This window comes from Rousettus aegyptiacus, unplaced genomic scaffold (assembly GCF_014176215.1).
Source record: "Rousettus aegyptiacus isolate mRouAeg1 unplaced genomic scaffold, mRouAeg1.p scaffold_m13_p_12, whole genome shotgun sequence".
In the NCBI taxonomy this organism is placed as follows: Eukaryota; Metazoa; Chordata; class Mammalia; order Chiroptera; family Pteropodidae; genus Rousettus; species Rousettus aegyptiacus.
In genome coordinates, this window is record NW_023416287.1 from 15,965,277 (window position 1) to 15,986,594 (window position 21,318).

Sequence of the window (21,318 nt, forward strand, 5' to 3'; positions counted from 1 at the left end):
GTCATCAGAGAACAGTATAAGGATTACAAAGAAGTTGTAATCGACAAGGGCCAGCTTCGACTGCCGGGAGAGCTGGGCTGGTAAAGAGTGAAGTTCAGGGGATCGAGTGCTCTGATTGATTAATGATGTCTGCCTTGGGCGTAGGCTAAGCTGTTTATTTGCCATCCTCACCCAGGGTCTGGTTCTAAATTTTGAATTTTCAGAATTCCCAGGAAAGACCCATTGCCAAGAAAGCAACTGTGAAAGCCGGGGCCAGACTTACCTGTAGGAGGTGGAGTAGTGCCGGGGCTGTGATCACGGGCAGAACCTTCCGAAACATCTGTCCCCACACCGAATTCCCTGGTTCTCCTGACTTGCTGCTTTTGTCTGCAGGTAGAGGTGCTGACCTCTTTGAAGGCCCTCAGCCACCACGTGGACCCCGGCCAGCTGCCCACAGCCCTGGAAGGCCCTTTCCCCTACTGCCACAGCGAGTGGGTGCGATTCTTCCAGGTGTCTACCGTCATAGCCTTTAGCCCTGTACCCTCACTCCTTCTCGCCTTCCCTTCACTACCCTGGCCCGTGGATCCATCCACACCATAAGGTTCAAAACCAGTCATTCGACACACGTTTATAATGAGGGTGCAGAGTGAAGCGATTGAGAGCTCAGGCTCGGGGCCCTGACTGCCTGGGTTCGAATCCCATCTCTGCTGTGTGACCCTGGGCAAGTTATATATCTTCTCTGAGTCTTATTCCTCATTTATAAAATGAAGGGGTAATGATAGCGTCCCCTCAGGGGGCTATTGTGAGCAGCAATTGAAGTAATGTGGGTAAAGAGCTTAGAAGACTGTCTGGCACGTGCTAAGAGCTATGTCTATGTTAACTGAAAATAAATACACAGACATCTGCTCTGTGGACCCACACACCTCAGGAGTTCAGGGTCTGGTGGGGGAGGCGGACATGCTCCCTCTTGTAAGAGGGAGGAAATAAGGAAACTGCTAGCACTGGGCTCCTTTCCTGTGTCATCTCAGACCTTCCTTCCCACAGCCTGCCAGGGGGCATCCCATGCCCAACTTAACACGTGAGAACACTCAGGACAGGGTGGCTCAAGCAACAGCGCACAGATTACTGGCTTAAACCGCCCTGAAACCATGCCCACCAATGCCCCTGCCAGCTGGGCTTTCTCTAGACCAGGGCTGCTTGTCCTCAGCACTATTCACATTTTGGGCCAGACTCTTCCTTTCTGTTTGAGAGCTGTCTTGTGCATTGTAGCACAATTCGCACCATCCTTGGCCTCTGTCCACCACACAAACTATGACAACCGAAATATTTCCAGTGTTTCCAGACCTTGTCAATATCCTGGGGGGTAGGAGGCGATATCACCCCCTACTGAAATTCGCTGGTCTATACTGACAGCCTATAACATGGTAGTCTTCTTTTTAAAAATCACATGTGTTTTAAAATAGGCAGTATGTTCAAAACTCAAATAGTACAAAAAGGAATACACTGAAAAGTCTCCTTTCCTACGTGCTCCCAGACCCCAGTTCCCTTCTCCAGAGGCCTCCAATTAATCCAACAGCTTTTGAACTACATTTTTGTTATAAACTTTTCCCTTTAAATGAAATCTTACCTATCGACCCAGCATATAAAACCGGCAACAGTAATAGCTAACACTACGCGCTGGATGCTATTCTAAGTGCCTTATACCAATGTACCCATTTAATTCTTCCACAACCGTATAAGGTAGGAACTGCTGTGATCCATTTTGCAGAGGAAGAAGCAGAGGCACAGAGAGGTTAAGTAACTTGCCCGAGGCCTCAGCGAGTAAGTGGTGGAGCTGGGCTGAAGTGGGACCCAGCAGAGGATGCTCCCTCACCACCACCCTCTCCCTTCCTGCCTCTCCCCCAAGGTATTCCCACTGGCTTGGAGGTAGCTCAGGCCTGTCTTTCTGCCCCCTCTCTCGTTCCCAGCACCAGTGGTTCTCAAACTGTGGTCCTTGGACCAGTAGTGTCAGCATCACCTGAGAACTTGTTACAAATGTACATTCTCAGGCCCCACCTCAGAGGAACTAAGTCAGAAACACAGGAGTAGGGTTCAGCAGTCTGGATACTAACCAGCTCTCCGGGTGATTCTGATGCAACTAAAATCTGAGAGCCACCGCCTAATGCTCCCCCTGCATCCCCCTGGGTGGGGGAGGTGCCCTCCTCGCTGGCCCGGGCTGACACCCCCACTCCTGCCTTCCATCCTGCAGAAGTCAGACCCTTTCCTTGTCGACCTCCGCCGGGCCTCCTCCCTGCTGCAGGCTTTCATCAAGGAATTTGAGAAGGGTGACCCCCCTGGAGGGCCACAGGTGAGCCAAGAGCACGGGGTGGGAAAGCCACATCCCCCCAGATTCCATGGACCAAGGGCTCAATGAAGGCGGCAGCCAGGGTGGGCATGATCATCTCTGTTTTTCATTCATTCGTTTAACTGATATTTATTAGGCACTCGCTACGTGCACCCAGAGACACATCCTGGGGCAAACTGACTTGTCCCTGGCCTTGTGGGGTTCACAGCACAGTGGTAGAGGTAGTTGTTAGAAAAATCAAATGAAGAAATGGACATGCAGTTACAAATTGTGCCAAATGCCATGAAAGTAAGATGGAGAGTAATGGGGAAGGAGGAAGGGCCTCCCTGAAGAGATGGTATTTAAATTGAGGCCTAAGGGATGAGAAGGAGCCTGCATAGGAATAGGAGGGGGGTTGGGGCTCCAGGTGAAGGACAAGCATGTGCAAAGGCCTTGAGGTGGGATTATGCTTGGTGTGTTCAGGAATAGCATAGAGGCCAGTGTGAAACAGAGTGAGTTGGGGTGGGGATGGAGGCTGAGGACAAAGAGGATCTTCTGGATCCAGCAGAAGCTGTATCAAGGAAGAGTTGGGTTGGGATTTCATTCTAAGAGGGCAGGGAAGCCACTGGAGAGTCTTAAGAGGGGGTTGATCAAATTTACATTTTGAGATTCTTTCAGCTTCCATATAGGGAACAGACTGCAGGGGGAGCCCGAGTGTAGCAGGAAGACCAATGAAAAGGTGGGGGGATAGGTGTCCCAGCAAGAGATGATGGCACTTGAACCATGAGGTTGCCATGGCAATGAGAGGAGTGGCTTGAGGAGATGCTTTAGAGATAAGAAGGATAGACCTTCTGTAGGGCCTTAAATGTCAAACTAGGGGAGTCAAGTGTGATTTGGGTGTGGGGAGCCCTGTAAGACTATAGAGGGAGAGTGGGGATTGGGTCTCAGGCCACCTCCCTACACTGGAAGGAGGCCTCCAGGTGTCTGAACAAGTCCAAGTTGCTGATGGAAGCTGTGCTGAGGGACCCAGGCCTGCTGGGCCTCCAGCGGGAAGGCGGAGCCACCCTGGCCAGGCTGCAGCAGGAGGCCAGCAGGCTGGACTTCAACCCGGATGTCAGGTATGGACACCCAGGCTTTTCCCCTCTCACCTCCACCCTGTCTGCTGGCCTGGGAGCTCAGAGCTAGAGACACATAGAGCAGGCTCCACAGTTGCCCAGGATGCGGATGTTTGCAGGGCTCATATCCTGGGCTAGGCCTGTCCCCTCTCTGCTGCCCTCTTTCAGCCTCCACCTTCTTCAGGCTGGGGAGGGTATTGGAGGACAGACCTGGCCATTTCTGTAGGACCCTGAATGCCAAACTGGGGGAGTCATGTGTGATCTGGGTGAGGGAAGCCCTGGAATGTTGTAAAGGGAGAGTGAGGATTGGGTCACCCTCATGGCCCAAGCACTTTCTCTGACCCAGACACCGAGGTGAGTCTGGCCGGAAGAACCTCACAGCCTGTCAGGGGATTTCAGAGTCACAGAAGAAATAATATAGCAATTAAATCAGTTGGTAATTGGAAATATTTTCTCTCTGCCAGAACAAACACAGTTCCAAAGTTTGCAAAGGCATCTAAGGATTATTTGTTTATTTAACCAAAGCTTAAATAGCACATGGTATGAGCACAACATTGTTTTAAGGGCTTTACAAATGTTTAATTCTCATCCATGAGGTGGATCCTAGCAACATCTTCATTTTACAGTGGAGGAGCCCGAGGCTCAGAGAGAGGTTAAGTGCCTAGCGCAGGGTCACACAGCTGGGATGTGGTGGGGCCGAGACCTGAGCCAGGCAGCCTGGCCCACAGTCTGGAGCACACACCATCCTGAGCTGTGCCCACAGAATTATGTCAATGTGAGCGCCGGGAAACAGTGGTGGCAGGTGGAGAGTCATCTCCCTGCCCCTCACACCTTGGTGGGGCTGGCACTGTCATTCCCAGCATGTCGCTCCACCTTACTGGCTGGGCCCCAGGCCTCTCTTGTCCACCCACGGGCGGCCACTCCAGACCATTGGCCGTTGGCCTCTGGCGGCTCCACCAGGGAGCGCTGTGGTCCCATGTGAGTCTCTAAGCTTGTTTTGCAGATGGCTCTGTAGCTCTGGCCTACTGCCCCTATTCCCTCCCTGCGCCTGGCAGGCTGGCGTTTTCCATCCTGTTCATGTACCCTGGGGCCTCCCCTGGCGGGGCAGTGACCTGTGGGGAACGGCAGTCGGATGGGGAGGCCCAGAGCCATGCTCCCTCCAGGCAAGCAGGCTTTCCTTCTCTCTCCTCTTTTTCCTCTTCCTTCTGAAGTAAGTCCCCTTCCCAGGGCAGAGGAGGATGCGGCGGGATTTGAAGGGTGTCGGAAAAGCCTGGAGATTCCTCTTTTCACCCAAGCGTTACCATGCTTGGATCCTATTTACAATCCTTCATTTATGTCTTACTGGCTTTGACCTAAATTTTAAAAAAATTATGTGCGGCCACGGGCCAGTTTCCAATTCAGACTGCCATGCTTGAGAGTCAGTTCCGTTCCTCTCTCTGGACGTCGGTTTTCCCACCTGTAAAATGGAGGTGGGGGCGGAGGGGTTGCTACGGCTACTCACTATCACTGCGGTAGAAATAACGAGCGCTAATACCGTGTGTCGGGCCCTATGTTAAGTGGTCGGACTGCATGAGGGTTGGTTCCCAGCCCCGGCTGCCCCTGGAGCTTCCCGAGGAGCTGGAGAAAAACACCGGCGTCCAGGCCGCACTCAGACTTGACTCAGTCAGCCTGGGGGTGGCCTGGGCATTGAGATCTTCAAAGCTCCCAGAGCATGTTCTAATGTGCAATTGGGTTTGAGAACAAAGATGTTAGATTATTTAATTTTTGCAATCACTCTGTGAAATGAGTTCTGTTATCTCCACCTTTCGGAGGTAAACAAACAAACAAAAAAATGGAGGCACAGAAAGGTTACAAAATTTGCACGAGGTCTCATTACTAGCAGGTAGCAAGGCTAGGATTTGAGCCGAGATTTGTCCTGCTCAGCGCATGCCCATCTAGGTAAGGGGGCGTTCATTTGGTTTCCTGCTGTGTCCTCTGGTTCTCCCAGTCCCATGCAAGGCCAAGACTGGGGCCCAGAGAGGTGTAGGGACTTACTGAAGCTCACACAGCAAGTCGGCAGCTAGAATACCCAGGCCGGGGCCACAGGACTGCTGGGGGTTGGAGGGGGCAGACCTATGCCGGGCAGGAGTGCTGGGGGTGGGTGTGTCCTGGGCTCCCACCCACTCTCCTCTTCCTCCCAGGAGCCATCTGGCTGAAGCGACCGCCCTCTATAGCCTTGTGGATGAGCAGCTGCATGTCCTGGTCACCACATCCAACCACCTCCTGGGAAGGCTGGAGCTCTGTGTCCGCCTGGGCCGCCTGGAAGCTGCCATCCACCAGGTGAGAGGGAAGGCTGGCCCGGGGCATGTGGGGGACTTCCGCCTGGCCACCTCCACAGGGCAGGCCCTGCTCCAGGCCTGGCCAGGAGCTTGTTCTAGTGTAAGGACACAGGTTGGTCGTTCTCCGAGGGCTAGGTGGGCATCCTTGGGGCATGGCACATGACGTGACATGCAGTAAGTGCTTAGTGGGTGAAGTGCGCTTACTGAACACCCTGGGCCAAGCCCTGGGCCGGAGCCTTTGTGCACGTCATCCTCTCCCACCCTCGTCACTTACAGTGATGTGGGGACGATGCCGGGATTTCCCTTACTCACAGATGAGGGAACCGAGGCTGGGAGACGAATGTCACCTGCCTATGGTTGCACACCTGGGGGTCTGATCTTGGAGCCACTGCTGATGCCTAAAACAATGTGTCCCTCCAGGCTTGGGGCTGTGGAGCTCAGTGAGCTCTGCAGCTGGACAGCTCGGGTTCCAATCCTGCCTCTGGCCCGTATCGGCAGCATGACCCTAGACAAATTACTTACTATTCAGTGCCTTGGCTTCCCCCTCTGTTAAATGGGGAAATAATCCACACCGGGCTTTGCATACTCTTTAAGACACCCCAGAATAAGAAGGGAGCTTCTGCTCATGGGATCGAGAGCCATGTTACCGCCTCCCCTGCTCCCCGTCCCTCACTGAATCCTCATGTCTGCCCCATTTTGCCACTGAATCAGCTGAAGCCCAGAAAGGAAAAGCGCCTTGCCCAGTTCATGCGGTGAGCTCATAGCGGGCCCATGCACAGTCCTCTGCAGCAGGCAGCCCTTTCTCCAGTACTGTTCATGCATCCCCGGGGACAGGGAGCTCATCACTCCCGAGACCGTCCCTTTTATGACTGGGCAGCACTGAGTGGTTAGAGTGAGCTGAAATTTGCCACCCTGTGACTTCATTCAGACAAGTGTGCCCTGGGGGCCTGCTATGTGCAGGGTGCTGGCCAGACCAGATGCCCCCTGGGGTCCCATCCCTAACCCCTCTCCCCTTTGGATATTTAAAGAATACGACCACGCACTTCCCCTCCCCAAACTGTCTCTCTTCCTCCCCCAAAATGGGAGGGTTTCAGTCTCTGCCACTGAGTGACTGAGAACAGGAAGACCTCAGCCTCCAAGGAAGTCAGTGAGTTGGCCAAGTGACATCTACCCAACAGGCCCTCACGTCCGAACCTCCCTCCCCTGCCCCAGGTCAGCAACTGGATGGAACAGGAAGGAAGCCGGTGCCTACAAGTGCTGACCCCCAAAGACGGAAGCTTGGAAACCGTGGAGAAAGCCCACGCTGAGTTCGAGGACTTCTTTCTTCAGGCTGCAGTGCGTTCCTAAAACAGAGGAGCAGGATCGGAGCAGATGGAGAGGGCAGTAGAGAGGGCGGCACTGCTGGGGCCAAGGCGTGGGGGCGGGAAAGGGCAAGGAGACCCAGAGACAGCGAGGAGACCAGCTTGGATCATAAAGGGTTCAGCTTAGACGCTGTCTCCTCCAGGAAGCTTTCAGGGATCGCCAAGTTAAAGACGGCTCGTCTCAGGATTCCTCATAGAACTCTGAAGGCCATGGGGGATGGAGGTGGAGGACAAACGGGGAAGCAGAAAGAGAGAACTATGGGGGACACAGATGTTGGGGTCAGGGAAGTTTTCCAGAAGCAGAGTTCCAGCGAGGCAAAGGCCTCGACCCCGTCATGTAGATGACGAAACTGAGGCTCAGGAAGCCTCATCACTCAGCAGTGGGGCAGTGGGAAGTTGCTGACTCTGAGGGGGACCTCAGCCAAGGTGGGAGCTGAGTGGACACCCCTCCTTCCTCGCTCAGGCCCAGTACCGTCGAGGCCTGGAGCTGTCCAAGCAGGCGGCCCATCTGGAAGCTGCAGTCGGCGGGGCTGGCGAGGCAGGGGGAGCAGAGTTCCCGGAGCTGGCAGCCTTTGCCTCCACGCAGCGGGCCTTCCAGGCGAAGCTGACTCACTTCTACATGGCCGCTGAGCGGCAACGCACAGACCTGGAGACTCTGCTCCACCTGTACCACTTCTGCAAGAAGGTGAGCCTTGTGGTCCACCTGTACAGACCACCGCCCAGCTGAGAGGTAGGGTGGCGTAGGGAGCAGTCTAGTGGCAGCACAAGGCTCTTTAAATGATTTTTGCCGCAGTCCCGTTGGGGTGGGGAAAGCGTTACCTGCCTTTTCCTGAAGGGAAGCTAAATCTGAGCAGTTAAGTCCCCCTCTTAGACCATGTCTGGCTGATCCCTGATCCCAGCTTGTTTCCCTACACCAGGCAACCTCCCAGCGACCCTCAGGTGCTTCTTGATTGTTGGGATTAGGGGAAGGAGCCTAGGGATTTCTGAGAATCCAATCAAAACCACAGGCTTTCTCTCCACACACAGATCTCTGCAAGCAGCTTCAGGGATGGAGACTAGGCTAAGAACCTTGATCTTGCCTCACCCCTCTGTTGCGGATTTGGAGAAACAGGATCAGAGAAGGGCTGCCACTTAGCCAAGGTCACACAGCAAGCCCACGGCACCATTAGAGTGCTCTTTCCCATGCCTTACCTTGCCTGCACAGATGACACGAGCAGGGGTGGGGGGCTGTTCGCTGAGGGGGGGGCCCAGAGTCTGCTCTGAACAGAAGAGAGGCCTTGGTCCTAGCCAGGAACCCGGAGTTTGGCCAGGAGGGTGGAGAAGAAGGTGGGATGACTGTGTGGGCTGGGAGGGGTGAGGGACGGACGCACAGTACTGGGGCGGGAGGCGAGAGGAGCTCCGTCCGCTACTTTGCATCTGTCGTCTCTTGGCGACCCAACATGGCAAAGCCGATCGGCCCGTTTTACAGATGAGGAGACTGAGACCCGAAGAGGGGAAGGGCCTTGCCCAAGGCCACACAAGAGCTGGAATTTGAACACAGACATCTCCATGCCCTTTAACATGCCCTGCGTTCTTTTCCAAAGGATGGGGAATGGCAACCAAGTCACGCCCAAACAGCATGATGCTGATGATTAGATGATTATTAGGAGGGTGGGGAAGCAGCCTGGGAGAGCTGTGACCCAGACAGGACAAGAACCCGCATCTCTGGCCGGGGTCCAGTGCCCTCAGCTTTGCCTCACACTCGCCACCGAGGACAGAGCGTGGGAAGAGCCTGACCTCAGTCTCTCATTTGCGAGGCCTGCCCATCGCACAGAGGGCAGAGAACACAGGTTGCTTCAGAGGGCAGCGGGAGGGACTCTGGTCAGTCACGCCTGGGGCGCTGGGTGGACAGGCCACTCTCTGTCTCCCTGGGGCAGCAGGCAAGGGAGGCAGACGGGTTCCATGACAGCGAAGGACTCTCCCCACTCCTATCTGTACAGAAGTGAGAGAACGAGGCAGCTCATGCCTGCGTGGCCTCGAAGACAGTCTCAGCTCCTGGTCAATAACAGTGCCGCTGATGATGATGATGATGATGATGATGATGATGATGATGATGATGATGATGCTAACAACAACAAAAACATTAACAACCAGTGCTTCCATGGTTCTTATTATGTGCCCTGTTCTAGTCATTTCACACATGATTTTATTGTCACACTAACCTTATGAGGCGGGTACTATTATTATGCCCATCTTGTCTACAAGGAAACGCAGAGAGATCAAATCACTCACCCAAGGTCACACAGCTAGGAAGTGGCAGAGCTGAGCCTCAAACCCAGCGCGTCTGGCTCCAGTGCCAGCCTTGCTGGGTAGCATTAAATTGCTGAGAGAATCAAATCCAATGTCAGTGCCCTCCCCCTGGGGCTTTGTTCAAATTTGGAATTTTTACTTTTAACACCAATATTATTATTATCATCGTTGGTGGCAGTAACGCCTCGGGGATTAAGGGTGTCCGGAAGCTTCTGTCTTGCTCATCGGTTTTGGCCAGTGTCAGCCCTGTTGGTCTCTGGAGAAACCAAACTTGATCCAGCTCTGAGGCCTTCGCGCTTGCTGTTCCCTCAGCTGGGAAGGCTCGTCCGCTCCCCCATGCGGCTTCTTGTCTTTCTTCAGCGCTCAGCCCACGTGTCCCCTCCTCACAGAGGCCCTTTCCTGACCACCCGCCCCCCCATTCTCGCTCATCCCCCTGTGCTTTTCGCTTCAAGGGGCCCTGTGTGATCTGAAAGTATCCTAATCCTTCATCACCTGCTTGTCTCTGGACTGTCACCTGTGAGGTGAGCTCCCAAGGCAGCAACTGGATCTGACTGGGTCCTGGTCTTGTCTGTAGTGCCCAGTGCAAGGCCAGCACCCAGAGGGGCTCAGTGACCACTGTGGATGGCTGGCCAGGTGGCTGGAGGAAGGGTGAGGAATCAGGAAGAGGAAAGAAGGCTGGGGGCATGTGTGGGAAGGTAGAGTCTGACCCAGGCCTAGAAATCGTACAGGAGGCGGCTGCCCTGACCTTAGGCCCGCTGTGGCCGTCATTTGCTGTTTGAGCTGGGCGTGCCCCTTCTCCCCTCTGGCCCTGAATTTTAACCCACACAAGAGTTTGGGCAAGGTGATTTCCGAGGTGTTATCCATTTCTGTCTAGCTCTGCCTGGAAGATGGAGTCCTATACAGACAGACTGACCGACGGACAGGACAGCCGAGGACTGGCTGGACTCAGCCCTGGGTGGAGAGCGTGCATACAGCAGCTTTGGCACTAAATAATAATAACATGATTGTGCCACTAACAGAGATTTATGGAGGCCTTTCCCAGCCATGAGCTCCGTGTGCTTCCGCGAATATGAAGCCATTTATCTAAAGACAAGTTCCTTTAATCCACGGAAAGATGGTTTCCTCAGAGAAAATGGTTCTCCAATCCCCACAGCCTAACAGCTCGCTGTCGGCTTCTAAATTAAAGGAGAGAAAGATTATGTTTTTCGCAAGCTGCTAGGAATGCGTTGGCTCCTTTGCAGCCTGCGGACATTTTGTGGGTGAAGTGGGGAAAAGGCAGAATTCCAAAATGGGACAGAGGGACAGAGGGGCTGGTGCAAGGGGGCCGCTGGACCTGGGGTGGCTGATGGTCTCACTGGCCTGGCCTTGCCTGGGCCAGTTCCTCTTGTGCAAGGAGCTGCTAGGGAGATTCTCTCTGAGTTCAAATCCCAGTAACTCCCTGACTTGCAGTGTGACCTGCGTAAGTGATTTCATGTCTCTGAGCCTCAGTTTCTTCCTCTGTCAAGTGGGCTGCTGGTGCAGTTTGTTGTGATCAGGTGTGAGATGCACAGAGCCTGGCAGACAGGTGGTGCTCAACAAACATGAGCCAGGCTCCGAACTCGGCTCATGAGGGGCTAATGCAACTGAGATTCCGAGTGTTCGGCTCTCCAAAAGCTTTTCATCACCGCCTAGTATGACCTCTCATTTTATAGAAGGAGGAACTGAGCCCCAGGGAGTCAGTCGTAAGTCCTTACTGGTCCCTTGTTGTGTCAGAATGTGCCCGAAGTTCCCAAGGGTGTTGGGGACCATTTCCTGGTGGCAGGTATGTGTACCCTGGGGAAGAGAGAGTAGCCACTGTCATCATTGTCAGCAGAGAAAATCATGATCATCTGGGTGGGGGGGGTGAACATTTTTGGGGGGCACATTATTAATTCGACCCTGCAATACTTTATCTTCAAGTCCTCTCTCTGCTCGGAGGGGTCCATTCTGTCCTCACGGAGCTCCCACAGTCCCGCTCCTGGCCTGAACCCCACCTCCCTCTCTTCTTGTTTCCCAGATGGCCTGGTTCCACATGGACTGTCAGGACCTGATGACCCAGCTCCGACTGGGCAAGGCCCAAAGGGCCGGCCCCGGGGACCAGCGCCGCCTCCACCGCTACCTGCAGCGACTGGCGTCCGAGTTCCCTGCTGAGAAGCTCACGGCCATGGGGCTGCAGGTGGCCTCCCTGAGCCAGGAAGGCCTGGGCCAGGACCTGTGGGAGGAGGCCCGGGTGAGACATGGGGAGATCCAGACCCTCCTGAGGAAGGCAATGGCCCACTGTCCATGCCCAGCGGGTCCCACTGCCCACTCAGCACACCTGGAACTGCGAGGAGCAGCTGCCAAGGGCCAGGGTTTGAATGGAGAAGTCATTTCCAAGGACAGGTGGGACCCGCCCCTCCAGGACTCACTGGGCCTGAATCATTTACCAAAATCCCGCTGGCTTCCTCAGGCCCCCAGAGGGGCACAGAACCGAAATCTGCAGGCAGGCCCTCTGCCCCAGGAGGCTGGCTGGGCCACCGAGGCTGATGAAGGCAGGGGCCCCCGTGAGCCCCTTGCTCCTGCCTCTGAGCATTTTCTCGCCACCCTCTTCTCCTGGCAGCGGCTCCCCAGGCAGAGTCAGACGCCCCTCCCCGCAGGGGCGAGCTCCTCCTCTGAGGGAACAGACTCACAGACATCTCTGGAGGATTCGCCCCAGACAAGTCCCCCCGCCTCCCTCTAGCTGGGAGCCCCCAACAGGCTCCAGGGGGTGCTGGGGTGGGGCCCAGCTAGACGTGGGACCTATCCCATCAGGACGCGGTTCCTGAGCACTCAGTGTGTACTTGGCCTGTGCCGAGGAGATAAGAACTGACACCAGGAAATTCTGGGAAGACCTGACCTTCACACGGAGATCAGAGCAGGGTGCAGTAGGGCGTGGGGCTGGCTCCATCGCCCCGGGTACGGACCCCCTCCACATGGCTGGCTGGAGTTCAGGGGTACACAGCTTCCCTTTGGGACACAAGGGGCAGAGCTGTCCTCATATGGAACCATGAGTGGAAGATTCGGGAATGCCTTCTGGTCTTAGGGTCTAATGGAAACAGACCCTGAGACAAGGATCCAAGTGCCCGTGTATTTGACAATGGCCCGAGAAACCTGTTGGGGAGGAGCAGGGAGGTGAGCCTAGGAAAGGAATAAAGGGTGTGTTTTCAAGCAAATTACCCAGCTATTTATTCCTTCACTGGCACCACTGCCTTGGGGGTCGGTTAGTGCCTAGGGAAGGGCTAGGTGGTGTGGGGGGAGTGAGGGCACTGGGCAGAGGCCTTTCTACCTTTGATCTCAGCATCTCTAGAGGACAGCGAGCCTTTCATCCTGCCCAGAGTAACCGCTGGCAGTGCCTCCCCTAAATGTCATTATCCTGAGACTGTGCCCCGTCTCTGCCTTCGGATGCATTACCAACACGACTTGTGGCAGCCTAGCCGTGGAACTTTCCTGGCTCTGGGAAGAGGGTGGAGCACACATCCTCCCACAGATGAGGCTGTGGAAAGAGAGGGAGGCAGGACCGGAGCAGGCTAAGGGGGACAAACGGGCCTTCTCAGGAGTCATCTCAGCGGAGAAAGCCACACAAACCTCAATACCCAAAACGGCTTCAGGAATCTTGTAAGAGTCAAGATTTCATCAAGTTTGGTCCGGAGCCTGTCTGCCTCAGAACCAGTAGCTGTGCTAATCTAAGGCAGCTTCCTAGGGGTTCCCAGCCCAGATACTAAAATCAGACACTTAGGGCCAGTGGTAGCTGGAATCTGCATTTGTAACCAACTGTTCAGGTGTTTGCCATGTGACACAGTGAGGTGGGGGCTGCTGTCTGGAAACACCTGGGGCTGGGGTCTGATTGGCGCCCCCACCCTCAGCCAGCCCCGATTCTTGCATTCCACGCTCTCACCTTCCATCCAGACAGGCCTGAGAATGCAAGAGATTTTTGATCTCCATCCGTGCTTGTTGCCTCAGAGGGGAGCTGAAGGCTCTTAAAATGCCATTGCCATAGCAACAGCATCCAGCGAGTGGGGACCAAAGGCAGGGAGCCAGGGTACCTGGGGTGCAAGGATGGAAACTGACTTCAGAGAGACTACAAGTACTGTGAGGGATGAGGGGGGCCGATGAGGGGGATGGATGATCTAAGAATCCTTGGGAGGGAGGGGTCCCCCAAACCATCTTGTGCATCCCTCTGTGTCCAAAAAGAACAACTTATTTACAGCAGCCCCTGAGAGAAAAGGGAGTGCAGAAATGAAATATAATAATGAATAATAACATAAAAACAATGAAGAATAATAGTAACACTAATAGCTAACATTTATTCTCCATTTTCTTTGTGCTTAGCTTGATGCTAAGCCCTTTAAAAGTTTTACAGGGCTCATTGAATTTTTCACAAAAACCTTGTGAAGCCAATACTGCTTTCACCCCCGTATTAATGAGGAGGAAGCTAAGACTCAGAGAGGTTTGGTGGTGCCTCACCCAGTGCCATGCAATGAGCGGCAGAGCTGGGGCTTGATGCAACTGGTGCTCCTGACTCACCCTCGGACAGGCCTGGGCTGATCGTTGCGTCTGCAATGGCTACATGCTTTGTCCCCTCAGGAGTCCTGCTGTGCATGGTCACTGCCCTGTACCCAGGGCCTGGGCCGGGCTGGGCTTGGTCCTTTGGGCAGCATTCATATCCGGTCTCCCGTAGCACACAAGGCAGTGTTGTCCAGGGTCTGGCTGGACCCGGTTCCTGCCCAGGCTCCATCACGCACACACTGTGAGTCCTTGGCCAGTCTATGCTCTTCCTCTCTGTGCCTTGTTTCCCTCATCTACAAAATGAGAATAATCAGACCTCAGAGGTTTATTGCAAATGTTAAATGAGTTAATATGTGGAAAGCCCTTAGAAAGTCACCTGGAACATAGTAAGTGTTCAGTAAGTGGGATCTAACATTATATTTGGGTACCAGCCCAGCCAGCCACTGTTTTCATTACCTGACAAATCAAGGAGGAAATTTCTCCAGAGGCCACCGATAAATTCCCAAAGAGTTTTTCACTCTGAATCGTGTAGATTTTCTAATTAGTTTTCTGGATCCCCAGCTGTTTCCGAAAGGGCAAAGAGACCTGATTTATTGACTTTTGCCCTAACACACCCATGGTAGGGGCATGGGGTGGCCTTCCCTAGAGATTCCCCACTAGTGACAGCACAGCTTTACATCAGCCTCAGCTCCTAAGAGGCTGCTCTGAGGACACAGAGGTGTGATGTCCCTCTGTGGGAGATTTTAGGAAGTTTGCAGCCTGTTCTGGTGGGAAGAAGACGGGCTGACAAGGAACTCCAAGTCTGCCAGTGACATGACTTGAATATCTCACAATGTTGGGAGCCCCTTTTTCAAGCTCTAGAGGTTGGTGAGCAAAGATGGTAAGAGGAGCATGACCTGGGAGTCAGGGACCTCACATGCCACTTCTGCCCTGTTGCTGATAGCCTGTGTGACCCCAGGCTTGTTACTTCCTTTCTCTGGCTCTCAATTTACCCTAGATGTTCAATGGAGACATTGGATGGATAAGGATCTTTCTCATCTTTTAACTCAGAGAGCCCTGCCTTTGAACCCTTTGAATCCCTGCCACAGAGTACCTGTGACTCTGAGCAGGTGGCTGCCTCCCAGTTTACTGCATCTGCCCAGTGGGTTTGTCAAGCATGTGGGGCCAAGATAATAAGATCTCTGGATCCCTGAGCTTTACACCAGGACTTTTTCCTCCCCAGAGAGGTGGCCGTCTCATGAAGGAGCAAAGCCTTAAAAGTCCACTGGGCAGTGGCGTGGGGCACAAGTAGAACTGGGCCCAAATAGAAGTTGAGGCACTTTATAGTTTACAAAATACTTTTTTGTCCATCCATTTCTTTGTCCAGTATTCACTAGAACTTTGAGGAGCATGAAAGTCATACTCTAGGATGTCCCATTTTCACAGATGAAAAGACTAAAGCCTGGAGAGGGGAGGAGGCTTACCCAAGGTCACATGGCAAAGAAAGGAATAGCGAAGAGAAATCTCAGAATCTGGACCTAGTTCTCATCAATGTCAAAACCAGGAGAGTAGATGAGCCTCCATCTGGTCAGCTTATCTGAGGTGGGCACTCCACGCCCTCATACCCTCAAGTTTCTCACACCAGACCCAGACAGGACAGCTGGCTGGGGTCATGGCACAGGCTGCCCTCATGAAACAGAACTGTTCTGTTCTCTGGGGGCTGTGAACTGGCCACCAGCCCAGGACAAACCCATCTGGCCCGAAACCCCACCCCCTTCCAGATGAATAATAATTCTTTGAGGCCAGAGTCCATGGCCACGTGGAGAGTAAAAGCTCTGGCCGGACAGCAGAACCTCTGGAGTTTAACCCCTCTGTCTAGGAGGCGACGGGGGACCACTTTCTCCATCTGTGAAGTGGAAGGATTGGGCCAAACCAGAGATGGCAAATTGGTGTGGTCCTGAACGTGGGACTCCTGATTGGCCCTCCCAGTCTTGCCTCCCTTTCTGTTCACTGACCATGTGGCTGGAAACCTGCCAGTTGTCCTTGAATTTCCCCATCGCCCCGAAATCGACCCCCTTAATCTCTACTCTTCCACTTCTTCCACCTTCCCCACCCTGATCCCAGGCTCCATCCTCTGTCTCCGGGCCGTCTATAACAGTATCCTCCATAGTCTTCTTGCAGCCATTTGGGCCCCTGTCATCTGTCCCCCACAAAGAAACTAGAGGGACCTTTGTAAAGTGTAAAATAATGTCAACGGATTCTTAGCTATGACACTAAAAGTATGAACAACAAAAGTAAGAATAGATCAATTGGACATTTATCAAAATGAAAAACTTTTATACATCAAAGGACATTATCAGGAAAGTGAAAAGACAACCTACAGAATGGGAGAAAATGTTTTCAAATCATATATGTAAGGGTTTAACATCTAGAATATATAAGGAACCCCTACAACTCAACAACAAAAAGACAAGCAACCCAATTAAAATGTGTAGAAAGAACTTGAATAGACCTTTCTCCAAAGACATACAAATGGCCAGCAAGCATATGAAAAGATGCTTAACATAATTAGTCATTAGGGAAATGCATATCGAACCACACTGAGATACCACCTCACACCTACAAGGATGGTTATAATCAAAAAAGCAGAAATAACACATATTGGTGAGGATGGAGAGAAATTGGACACCTTGTTTATTGTCATTGGAAATGTAAAATGATGTAGCTGCTGTGGAAAATTTTGATGGTTCCTCTAAAAGGTTAACATAGAATGACCCGGCAATTCCCCTCATAGCTATGTACCCAACAGAACTGAAAACAGGGACTCAAACACATACTTGTATGCCAGTGTTCATTGCAGCAATATTTGTAATAGTTAAAAGGTAGCAACAACCCAAGTGTCCATCAACAGATGAATGGATAAACAAAATGTGATACTTATATGAAATGGAATATTATCCAGCCATAAAAAGGAATGAAGTTCTGAGGCATGCCGCAATATGAATAATCCTTGGAAACATTATGCTAAGTGAAATAAGATGGAAAGGACCAATATTGTACGATTCTGTTATATGAAATATCTAGAATAGGCAAATTTGTAGAGACATTAAGTAGGTTAGAGGTCACCAGGAGCTGGGTGGAGGGAGAAACAGGGAATTCTGTTGAATGGGTTACAGAGTTTCTGTTTGGACTGATAAAAAGTTTCAGAAATAGATAGTGGTGACAGTTGCACATTGTGAATGTGATTAATTTATGTACTTAAAAATAGTTGAAATGGTAAATTTTATATTACGTATCAACTTTACCACAATAAAAAAAAATTTAAAGAAAAAAGTACTGATTGATACATGATGCAATGTGGGTGAGTTACATATTGCATGATTCCATTTATATGAAGTGTCTAGAACAGGCAAATCTGTAGAGACAGAGTAGAGTAGTGGTTGCTTAGAGCTGAGGGTGTGGGGTGGCAGGGGGGGTATGGATCCCCCTAAAAGGTAAAGGATTTCTTCTTTCACGAGTCATAAAAATGTTCCAGAATCGACTGTGCTTGTTACATGTATCAGTGAATACACTAAAAAATAATTGAATTGTACACTTTAAATGGGTGAATTGTATGGTATGTGAACTGCACATCAATAAAGCTATTAGAAGGAGAAAAAAAAAAGCCAGAGAAAGAATGCAAAGAAACAAAAAGTGATCATAGGGAATCTGGGTATAAAACTGACAACGTCTGCTTAGACGCTCTTTCTTATCTGAAGGCCTGGAATGTTCTTCCTAACCCCCTTTCAGCGAGTTAAGCCCTCCTCATCCTTCAGATAGTGGCAGCAGGACCCGCTAGCCTTTTCTGACCACTCTGAATGAGTCAAAACGCCCTCTTATAAAAACAATGTACTTCTCCTTCATAGCATTTTGTAATATTTTATTAATGTTTCTATCTCCTACTAAACTGCAAGTTTCTAAGAGTGGGAATTCAACTGGCCCGTTCAATGTATCCTGGGCACAGGGAAGAAATTCGACAAAATGTGTTAGGTGAATGGATGGATGACTGAATGAACGGATGCCAACTTTGATCGATTAGTAGGGACTGCCTAGAGCACCTGGTTGGCTCGGTAAGAAAAAATTTCTATGATTGATTAACCATGTCTGCCATGGCTGCCAGCAGAAATAAAGGTAATAGATATGTCCCAAATTTGCCACTCCTGAACTAGATCTGGTCTTGCCTCATCAGAGGGCACTCTAGAAACAGTCTCTTCTCTCCCTCAGCTCCCAGGAGGGGAGTGAAGTTGTCATCCCAGCTGGCTTTGATAATCAATCACACAGCCTTTGGGCGCCCGTTAGGATTTGTCACTGAGCCACATCCAGGTGTGCCAAGCAAGAGCAGGCAGGCTAATTTGCATCTCATCTGCATGTAAATTTGCATACGCCTCCGCAGCCCTGTCTGCTTGCAATTTTCAAGTTAAAATGTCATTATCGCTCCTGTGAAGTCTGTTATTTCTTGATTTCGTTCTCCCTGCTCCCCTACCTCCACTCCCTCATATGCCTCAGATACTTAAATTTGAGCTGGGAGAAAAAAAACATTTGTGCCCTGGTGCTGCTGCTGCTGATTCATTCACTTGTGACTTCACTTTCTGGGCCACATCTATGCCACTAGGCACAGGGGCAGGGATGTGGCTGCAAGAGCCACCCTTCAAGCAGCCATAGGAGAACTGACACAAACTTAGCCACTCAGCATTCTCCACACAAAGCCTCTGATTCCCCTCTCTCTCAGCCTTTGCCCTGGCCGTACCCTCCTCCTGGAAAGCCTTCTCCTTTGCTAAGAGTGAATGTCCAATCCCCTCCACCCATTAGTTCTCAGCTTACATTATGTCACAACCCGCTGGCCATAAGCTGATTGGATGAGGAGATGGACATGTGACCCAAGCTCACCAATAATATTCTTTTCCAGGATTTGTCTCTGGGAATCAGAGCTGCTAGGCAGCTTCTGAACTGGGCACATGTGAACTCAAGTGCAGAGGGCTGCTGTGTCCAGCCTTGTCCATAAAAAGCAGAAGAGTAGTCCTCGGTGGAGGAAGACTAAAGCCAACAGGCCTAGAGCCAGACTCAAGGGGCCCAGAAGCAGCAATTGCCCTGACTCCAGGTCCAGCCCGACTCCCCACCCCGAGGTCAGGCTGCCTGCTCACCACCGATTCTACCGTTCACCACACCATCCTGCCCGTCATGTCCTGTCTTCCTTTCATGCTTCAGCAAGCTCTAAGGACTTGCGTTCTTTGTAGCCGTGATAAAACATTAGACAGGTGAAATGTGAGCTCAAGGACCCCAAAGGGAACTTTAGAAAGGAAGAAATTTACTATTTGACATCTCAGAGAGCATGGAAGTTATCATGAAGCTAGAAAGCTGACTTTTTTGATACTCGTACTGAGAAAAGGGGGCATCAGAAGCTCTTTAGAAACAGGAGTTAAGACCATAATCTTTCAAGACACCTACCTGCACTGTGACCCTACCCAGAGGTCACCTCCTTCAGGAAGCCCACCCTGGTGCCCTCCTACCTCTCTGAACTCCATGGCCTTAGGCCTCTCCTTTGTGTCCAGCACTCACTCCCTTACCTTGGTCTCCTTCCCAAGGAACTGTGTATAACCCAAAGGCAGGGCTGTGTCTGAGGTCTCAAGGTTGGCCACCTCTCTGTACTCAGCATCATTAATTAGTAACAATAAAACTAATACAAAAATAACAACAGTCTCTTATTTACTGAGCACTTATTCTTTGCCAACATTTTTGTGGATGATTTACCTGTATTATCTCATTTTATCCTCACAACAGTCCAATGGGGGTTGGTTGGTTTTTTGAATGAGAAAACTGAGGGTCAGAGAGGTTAGGTAACAGTCCTGAGTTCACATAGCCCATAAGAGGTAGTACCAGGACGTGAACCCAGGCAGTCTCTTTTTGAGTATGTGCTCTGAACTCCTACACATAGATTTGAATCCCCCTAGGGGGGCCCCATGATTTGAGAGATTCTCAAAAATATCCCTGCCCCAGACCTCTTTGGCCCTAGCCTGTGGCTGATGCCTCGGTGTCTAACATTCATGCTTCTAAACTTTGAGTTCAGCAATGACCCATCAGTAGGCTGACCAGACAGACATCCCTGTTTGCTTAGAACAGTCTCGGTGAATACTTACTGCCCTGACATAATTATTAACAACTCCCCAAAGTATTCCGGTTTTAACAATCACTTACATGTCCACAGTCAGTGCCTTTCACTGAGAAGTGTTTCTCTGGGAATAGGGGGAGGGGGTGAACAGGTCCAGTGTCCTCCTCACTTCCGAGGAACTCTCTGGGGCAGGGAGGCTAAAGCAAGAGCAGCCTCAAGGCCCCTGGGATGTGGGGCTGAGTCATAGGCTACTTGATTAGCTGTCTGCAGGGAGGGAGCTGCTGGCTCATCCTTGTTTCTTCATCATCTCACTCATCCTGGGGAAGGAGCCGTGGGCAGGATGTTAGCCAGGGTCCAGCTGCAACTTCCTCTCCCCGCCCTCAACTCCTCCAGAAGGGAGGTGACCTGGTATCCTCCCTGGGCCTCAGCTTGCCCATCTGTTAAAATGGGGACAAGTGTCATGGCCTTAACTGCCAGGATTCTGGGATAGGATGACTGGGAGTCAGATGCTTGTGGAGCCCACCTGCTTCCACCCCCTCCCCACCCAGGAACTCCTGCTGACAAAGCCATATCTGGTTGGGGCTCCTGGGAGTTCTAGTTGCCAATACCCTGAGACAGGAAGCTCCAACATACCTGCATGAGAGATGAGGGCAGAACTATCCAGGCATCCCCAGTACCCTCAGTGCGGTCTACTCTCTCCCCCTAAATGTTCACCTGAGTGTAAGTGCCAGGCTCAGGGTCTCTTCCTAGTTAAATCATTTATTCCCTGCATATTACATTTCCTCTGGAAAATGGAGTCACCCGTACCTATCCTTCATGGGGTGCCGGTTGCGGGGCTGGGTGAAGAGATGCTCAGCACATGGAGTGCCGTGGATGGAAGATGGAATTATTAATAATTAGGACCATTTAAACAAGGGATTCTGAATGCTAAGAGGCCTCTGCTGGACCACACAGTGGAGGAGGCAGAGCCCTGGGTTCCGGTCCCAGCTTGGCCCCTGGTTTACTGGGAGACCCCAGGCAAGCTCCTCCCCTTCTCTGAGCCTGTTTCTTCTCTCATCGCTGGGGAGGGCATGACACGGTGGAGGACGTGGAAGTTTGGAACAAGCTGAGTCAGCAGCTGTTGTTATTCTTACCAGGGGCTGGTCTGGCTCTCGCTCCCCGTCTCAGGATCTCAGGGGCCCTGATCTCAAAGATCCCTTCCACGCTGGAATCTGCTCAGCATCGTGTGACCGTGGTGTGCCCTGGGCGCCTTTCAGGGGCCTTATTT

At 51.9% G+C, this 21,318-nt stretch overlaps 1 protein-coding gene across 3 annotated transcripts in view; it reads left to right on the forward strand.

The window, feature by feature from the left end:
* Positions 1-17,250, forward strand: part of KIAA1755 (KIAA1755 ortholog) — a 38,608-nt gene extending 21,358 nt beyond the window's left edge. For 2 of the 3 annotated variants that reach the window (XM_016148283.2, XM_016148285.2), the window contains exons 8-14: positions 373-489; positions 2,228-2,326; positions 3,272-3,420; positions 5,598-5,736; positions 6,948-7,070; positions 7,560-7,781; positions 11,421-17,250. In XM_016148283.2, the coding sequence (XP_016003769.2) occupies positions 373-489; positions 2,228-2,326; positions 3,272-3,420; positions 5,598-5,736; positions 6,948-7,070; positions 7,560-7,781; positions 11,421-12,122 (1,551 nt within the window). In that variant the 3' untranslated portion in view covers positions 12,123-17,250. Of the gene's footprint in view, positions 1-372; positions 490-2,227; positions 2,327-3,271; positions 3,421-5,597; positions 5,737-6,947; positions 7,071-7,559; positions 7,782-8,122; positions 11,246-11,420 lie in introns of those variants that run through there. The other variant, XM_036229419.1, reaches the window with a different exon arrangement.
* The last annotated feature ends 4,068 nt before the right edge of the window (positions 17,251-21,318 follow it).